Raw genomic sequence first — 7,767 nt, forward strand, 5'->3', positions numbered from 1 at the left:
GATATTAAACAGGCTGGGCACGGTGTCTCACACGTGTAATCTCAGCACTTTGGGAGGCCAAGGCGGGTGGATCACTTGAGGTCAGGAGTTCAAGACCAGCCTGAACAACATGGTGAAATCCCGTCTCCACTAAAAATACAAAAATTGGCCGGGTGTGGTAGCCTGCCTGTAGTCCTAGCTACCTGGGAGGCTGAGGCAGGAGAATGGCTTGAAACTGGGAGGTGGACGTTGCAGTGAGCCAAGATCGTGCCATTGCACTCCAGCCTGGCAACAGAACAAGACTCCATCTCAAAAAAAAAAAAAAAAAAAGAAAAAGATATTAAACAAATACAAAGGAGCCAAACTCACTAATAAAGAGAATAATGCAAATTAAATTAATAGCTAACTGGTCCTCATGCATTTGTGCGGCATCAAATCCACTAACATTCCGTGTTGGTAAAAATGAGGGAAAAGGAGCAGTCTTCTATCTCGCTGTATTCACTGGGACAGCCTATTTGGAAAGTGTATCTTTTGGTCTGACAATTCCATTTCTAGGAGTCCACCCTAACAAAATGCACACATACACAAAGGTGTACACACACATACATACGTACACACACACACACACACACACTTCACTAGAGCCTGTTTGCAGTAACCAAAAAATGAAAACAGGGATCTGATTAAATAAAATAATGTGCATCTATGGGACTCTCTGTGGCATTTAAAAGCATACAGTGGCAGGTGCAGTTGAGCCCTGGGTCACCAAGATGTCATTCCCAAAGTATACTCCATCGCGCCTGGCCACTCTGCCCCCGACCCTCAACCCAGCCGAATACGACATATCTCTGGAAACCCAACGGGCGCAAGTCGAGCAGCTGGCCAGAAGAGCCCGGCTGAAACGAGAGTACCTGCTTCAGTACAACAACCCCAACAGCAGAGGGCTCATCGAAGATCCTGCCTTGATTCGTTGGACCTATGCAAGATCAGCAAATGTCTATCCTAATTTCAGACCCACTCCTAAAAACTCACTCTTGGGCGCTCTGTGTGGATTTGGGCCCCTCTTCTTCTGGCGTTATGTTTTCAAAACTGACATGGATGAAAAGAAAAACTTATCCGTGAAGGAAAATTGGATCAAACATTTAACCTCTCATATTAAGTCCATCAGTGATGACTATATGTACTCCTGCCTAAATAGTCTATTAATCATTAAAAAAACAAACAAAAAAAAGCATACAGTTGGCCAGGTATGGTGGCTCATGCCTGTAATCCCAGCACTTTGGGAGGATGAGGTGGGAGGATCACTTGAGGTCAGGAGTTCAAGACCAGCCTGGCCAACATGGTGAAACTCCGTGTCCACTAAAAAAAAAAAAAAATACAAAAATTAGCTGGGTGTGGTGGTGGGTGCCTACAGTCCCCGCTACTAGGAAGGCTGAAGCAGCAGAATTGCTTGAACTCGGGAGGGGGAGGCTGCAGTGAGCCGAGATCGTGCCACTGCACTCCAGCCTGGGCGACAGAGCAAGACTCTGTCTCAAAAAAAAAAAAAAAAAAGCATACAGTGGCCCTCCACATCCTGCTGCAGAACATCATCTGTGATGTGCTACAAAGTAAAAAACAAAACGACGCTGCAAACAACTTACAAAATATGATGTAATTTGTCTTAAACTATGCATGTGTATAAATACATACATAAACAAGCACTCATCTCAAGATACAAGTTCAAGAGAAAAAAAAAAGGAAAACAAGCACTCAAACACGTATAAAGAATGCCCAAAAAACTATGAAGAAAGAGACACAGCAACCTCTTGTTACCCCGAAAGAGAGCAAAGCTGGGGGGAATTCACTTTCTACTTTACACATATGTATTCTGTCAACATTACCCTCCCCACAAGGAACACTGTAACTTCCGTATCTTTTTCTTTTAAATTTGGATTTTAAAAAAGAAAGAAAAGAGTACAGCACTACACAGACACCTATGATGTGCCAGCAATTTTCTAATTTGTTGTAACAAATGCTTTCACATTATCAACTGAAAAAGAATTAAAAAATGAGAATACATAAAACACGAACAGTTCAAATAAACAACACTGTATTCACAAATAGTAAAACCCAGTGTAATCTAAACACATACCTAGGCATTAAGCTCCTGTTTTTTTCATAAAACATCCTTAAGTCTTGAGGACTATTGGCCTATTAAAAAAAAAAAAAGGTTTAATTTCCTAAACAACGGGGGCAAGACTTTCAAATCATATGATTGACACTCATATGCTTTTTTTTAAGGGATTGAGGGAGTGGGAGTTTCAAGGAAGGGACTGAGAGGAAAGGAGGGAAAGTATGAGGGAGGAGGAAAGGAAAGAGAGATGATGCTCATATTCTTGCTACAGAACATAGATTCTCAACTTGAAAGCCACGGATTGCTGAAGGACCCATAACTGGTCATTAGGAACTCATAAAACCTATGACATTGTGTGAAAATTCTGTACATCTGAGTATAATGTACCTTTTCTGAGGTCAGACTCTGAGAGAAGCCTGAAACTTAGAATAGATTAAGGACCACTATTCTGAAGGTTACATGGCCTGCCCAATAGGTACATTATTGTTGGGTAAAATTCAGGTGTACTTTACCTTAGGACCCTAAAGGAATTCAAAGAAAAGAACTATGTACACTGCTACTATTCAGTCTCTCCACAGCAACAAATAGCTGATAACAACAGCTGATGAATTAGTGAAGCCTCCTCTACGTGCAAACTAGACTAAGAAATGAAAAGTGTTTAACCTGGCTGTGTTACTAATTTTCTTTTTTCTTTTTTTTTGAGAGGGAGTTTCGCTCTTGTTGCCCAGGCTGGAGTGCAATGGCGCGATCTCGGCTCACCGCAACCTCCGCCTCCCAGGTTCAAGCAATTCTCCTGCCTCAGCCTCCCTAGTAGCTGGGATTACAGGCATGTGCCACCATGCCTGGCTAATTTTGTATTTTTAGTAGAGACGGGGTTTCTCCATGTTGGTCAGGCTGGTCTTGAACTCCCGACCTCAGGTGATCTGCCTGCCTCGGCCTCCCAAAGTGCTGGGATTACAGGCGTGAACCACCACGCCCAGCCATCACTAATTTTCTTAATACTATCTCGGGCAAATATTTTCACTTTGTTCCAGTTTTCAAATTCAAAGATCTTCTTTGTAACATAAGAAATTATAACACGGCAACATGAACTCAAGAGAAATCATCCTGATTATACTCTACAGGGTCACTTTTTGGCAGGATGTTAAGGGAGAGGAGGAGAAGACAGACCCATAATAATTTCCATAAAGTGTATATAATTACCTCCCTCTCACCTAGCAGTGTCCGGAATAGAGAGCTAGAGATGGTTTCCAGAGATCTCCGCAGACCAGCCCCAGCCCTCATGTGGATTCCAGGATCCCAAAACCAGGCTAACCAGGAAGCTCTGGTGTCACCATTCACACCCATTTCCCACCAGGCTGTTAGCCCCGAACCCAACATACAACAGACTTCATGCCCAGTCCAACTACAAAGGGCAGGCAGATAAAAGGGGAAAACCAAAAGACGTTCTGACTCACCAAAGCAGTTTTTGCCTATAACAGAATCAAAGTAAGTCACAGAGGAGCCAAAAACACTGCTTTCAAAGTATTCTTCATTTTACAAATCAAACGCAACTATAAAATGACAAGATCCCAAAACTGAGGACATAAGAAAAAAGTCAGCGTACCTGAAAAGGTGGTTTTCCAACTAGGCATTGGTATATCACTGTTCCTATGCTCCACAAGTCAGCCTTAGCATCATAATGTTGAGACATAATAACCTCAGGAGCCTGGAAACAGAGAAATTTAAGGGGCATGAAGTACGTTATTTACATAATTAATATGCACATATTAACTAACTGGTAAAGGTGACACTCCTAACAAACTACCAGAATAAAACAATACCCTATGATAGTTCTCTAATCAAATAATAAGGCAATGAACTTACAACATATTATATATTGAGATTTACTAGTAAATCTCAAAATCAATGTTGCATGAAAAGAGGCAAGTTATAGAAACAAATGTTTCAACTGATTATAATGGACACATGAAGTACAGTGAGAGGGCCGAAATAATAAAGAAAAATACACACCATAGGACATGGTATATAAAATACATACCACAGGACAGAGGTTCCCTCAGGTGTGTGAGAGGAGCAGAGGAGGAAATGGAATCAGGGAGAGGTACAAAAGGAACTTGAGCTGTCTCCAAAATATTTTTCTTTTCTTTTCTTTTTTTTTTTTGAGAATGAGTCTCACTGTGTCACCCAGGCTGGAGTGCAGTGGCGTGATCTCGGCTCACTGCAACCTCCACCTCCCAGGTTCAAGCGATTCTCCTGTCTCAGCCTCCTGAGTAGCTAGGATTACATGCGCCTGCAACCATGCCCAGCAAATTTTTTGTATTTTTAGTAGAGACGGGGTTTCACCATGTTGGCCAGGCTGGTCTCGAACTCCTGACCTCGTGATCCTCCCACCTCGGCCTCCCAAAGCGCTGGGATTACAGGCATGAGCCACCATGCCCAGCCTATTTTATTTCTTTCAACAACAAGATCACGACAAACATGGCGAAATGTTAACTTTGTGAAATATGGATGGTGGGTACATAGGTGTTTGCTATATTATTCCCTATGTTTTTTGTAATCTGAATACTTTTATAGTAATAGAAAAACTATGATGCAAAACCCCACACAATACTAAAAATTGTCCTAAAAGCAAAACCATTTCTCTGCTGCTTTGTTACAGGTATTTTCCCACCTCTCATTAAATTTTGCTTTTTAAATATACCATTAATTAGGACAAATATTAAACAGAAATGGAAAATATACTTAAAGATGGTTTTATTTCTCAGATGTAAGATTTCCTTTTAACTTTAATTCTGTGTGGAAATGGGGTCTTGCTGTGCTCACAGGCTGGCCATGAACTCCTGGGCTTCAGAAGTCCTCCTGCCTCAGCCTCCCAAGTAGCTGGGACTAAAGGCACGAATCACTACACCCAGCTCAGGCATAACATTTTTATTTATTTTCCCTAGTAAATTTCTTATTAAGTCAATATCCTTTAGTAATCAGCCAAAGCACTCTAACCTCAAGGCTAAACTAATTTTATACTCAAGAAGTACAAAGTAATTTTAAAATTCATGTGAAATTATAAAATTTATTATATATAAGCAGTAAAATTATGATCAAGACTGTAAATCTAATAAAATTTTTTTGAAATTTGATTACTAGTTCAAAGTTGATTTTAGTTTAGAGAAATTTTGAATTTAATATAAACCCATTTTAAATTTAGAACTGAAGCAGGTATATTTATTTCACATAATTCTGAAGCTCTAGAATTAAGATATTTCCAGACTTAATACTGTACATTACTTTAGAAGTTTCATAGCCTAACCCTATAATACATGATGACATCTATTTGAGAGGATAAAGGGGAAAGCTGAGATAGTTCAGCTGTGTGAGGCTAATGGAAGAAACATCTATAACATAGGGATCCTGTCAAGAGAGTTAACATGCAAAAGATGAGCACATCCTACAGCTGAAGAAGTGCTCCCAGAAGGTGTTTTTTAAAGCACTCCTAATATTATACATTATGTACGGCATGACTACCCTTGATTAATTTTTATTTTCAACTTAACAGATTTGTCTCATAACTAATCTTTTTTAAAAAATAAAAACAAGTGGGCAAAAATGACTTACTTTTACAGTCCACTATGCTAAGGCAAAAGATGTCTGTATTATAGCATTATTAGTAATATAATTAACATTAGTAATAACAACTTGGACTATATGTAAAATCACATCTTATTTGGAAGCAAGCATTATATTTAAATTCCAATGCTTATGGAGCCATGCTTTAAACACACAAGGATGCAAAGACTCACTCACCATGTACATCGGGGATCCACACAGTGTTGCAGCCATCATGTTACTATGTAGGTAACGAGCAAAACCAAAATCCGCTATTTCACAAAACAGAAAGTAGAAAAGCAAATTATATCTTCGCTCATACCTAACATATATCATATGATTCTTCAAGACACAAGAAGGCACAAAGGACTGTGAAAAATAAACAGCTTATTGAATAAGACTGTCCACCAAAGAAAAAAGTACCTACCTTGATTTCAACAAGCTAAAAATAGTAGTAATCGTCAACTGTACAACTCACTGCTCTGCCAGATTTGTAACCAAGGTGCACGAAACTTTGCAAGTGAAAATGCTAATTCTAATAAGTAGCTCATTAATAGAGTTTTCACTAAATATCAATACCAGATGGAGAATGTGAACAATTACGTTTTTATTGTTTCAAATAATTCTGAGGTACTACTAAAAAAAACTGCCAAGGGCTAAACTAGATGGTCTCTGAGACCCCTATGTCAAAAGCCTAGGAACTGTAAAGAATCAGGGTTACGGCCAGGCGTGGTGGCTCACACCTATAATCCCAGCACTTTGGGAGGCTGAGGTGGGCGGATCACCTGAGGTCAGGAGTCCAAGACCAGCCTGGCCAACATGGTGAAACCCTGTCTCTACTAAAAAAAAATACAAAAAAAATTAGCTGGGTGTGGTGGCACATGCCAGCTACTTGCGCATCCCAGCTACTTGGGAGGCTGAGGCAGGACAATCTCTTGAACCTGGGAGGCAGAGGTTGTAGTGAGCCTAGATCGTGCCACAGCACTTCAGCCTGTGTGACAGAGCGAGACTCCATCTCAAAAAAAAAGAATCAGGGTTATTAATTTGCTGCCAGTAACCACACCACATCAATTTTCCTCTCGAGAGACGCAGGTATTCATATTTAGAGCTCCTGATGTGGGCCTGTCAGCACTGCCTGAGACTTAGCAGAAACTGTCAATAATGTAAAGGATTCACCTATCTAACAGAACTCCACGATCTCAATAAAAATATCAAATTGCATCAATAAAATCCATCATTTGGCCAGGTGTGGAGGCTCACACCTGTAATCCCAGTACTTTCAGAGGTTGAGGCAGGCAGATCACCCGAGGTCAGGAGTTCAAGACCAGCCTAGCCAACATGGTGAAACCCTGTCTCTACTAAAAATATAAAATTTAGCTGGGCATAGTGGTACATGCCTGTAATCCCAGCTACTCAGGAGGCTGAAGCAGGAGAATCGCTTGAACCCAGGAGGCGTAGGTTGCAGTGAGCCAAGATTGTGCCACTACACTCCATCCTGAGCAACAGAGCAAGACTCCATCTCAAAAAAAAAAAAAAAATCCATCATTCAACAAAGCTAAGGCTGTCTAAAAGTAGTTTCAAAAATGTCCTTTCCATGACACAATACATGGCCATTTACCTATTTTGATGCGAATACCACTGATGCTTGATTTTCTGCGACTGGCATAGGACAGCAAGATGTTCTGTGGTTTGAGATCTCTGTGGATGATTCCTTTGCTGTGCAGAATTCGCATGGCAGCAGCAATCTGATGCAGAAACACGCTGATGGTATCTTCACTGAGAGTTCCTTTCGCTGGTACAAAAGGAGTCACGTAAATATTTAAGCACACAAAATCAAATACCATCTGCATATTCCATCCACAGGACTAGGTCGTGAAGGAGAGCATGAAGGGAATAAGGAATTTGGATTCACATTTATTCATTTTTTTAACTTTAATAATTGAAATCTATGAAGAGATACCAGATTTCTCAAACCTGTAGTCCATCTGTTGTAAAGACAACTGACTGGCACTTTCATCTTTTGTTTCACCTGTGTTTTTTGCTTTTCCCTTCATGTCCTTACCACTGAAGGT

General features: G+C 40.4%; 1 protein-coding gene and 1 pseudogene across 1 annotated transcript; one reads left to right on the top strand and one right to left on the bottom strand.

Annotated features, from left to right (window-relative positions):
• Window positions 1-654: 654 nt before the first annotated feature.
• LOC115838365 lies at window positions 655-1,138 on the top strand (annotated as a pseudogene).
• Window positions 1,139-2,004: 866 nt separating this feature from the next.
• Window positions 2,005-7,539, bottom strand: LOC115838242 (serine/threonine-protein kinase ULK2-like). The gene is made up of 5 exons (XM_030827077.1): window positions 7,314-7,539; window positions 5,894-5,967; window positions 3,699-3,800; window positions 2,111-2,169; window positions 2,005-2,008 (listed from the first exon to the last, which is right to left on the bottom strand). Exons 1-5 carry the CDS (start codon window positions 7,537-7,539, stop codon window positions 2,005-2,007), a joined length of 465 nt encoding a protein of 154 aa, XP_030682937.1.
• Between the last annotated feature and the right edge of the window lie 228 nt (window positions 7,540-7,767).

Source organism: Nomascus leucogenys, chromosome 14, assembly GCF_006542625.1.
Source record: "Nomascus leucogenys isolate Asia chromosome 14, Asia_NLE_v1, whole genome shotgun sequence".
Classification (NCBI taxonomy): domain Eukaryota; kingdom Metazoa; phylum Chordata; class Mammalia; order Primates; family Hylobatidae; genus Nomascus; species Nomascus leucogenys.

Coding starts and splice junctions, on each gene's coding strand:
- LOC115838242 (XM_030827077.1), bottom strand. CDS start 7,539: ATGGTATTTGATTTTGTGTGCTTAAATATTTACGTGACTCCTTTTGTA. Junction 5,968..7,313: donor TGGTATTCGCATCAAAATAG/GTAAATGGCCAT, acceptor TTTGTGAAATAG/CGGATTTTGGTTTTGCTCGT. Junction 2,170..3,698: donor TTGGAAAACCACCTTTTCAG/GTACGCTGACTT, acceptor TTTTTTTAATAG/GCCAATAGTCCTCAAGACTT.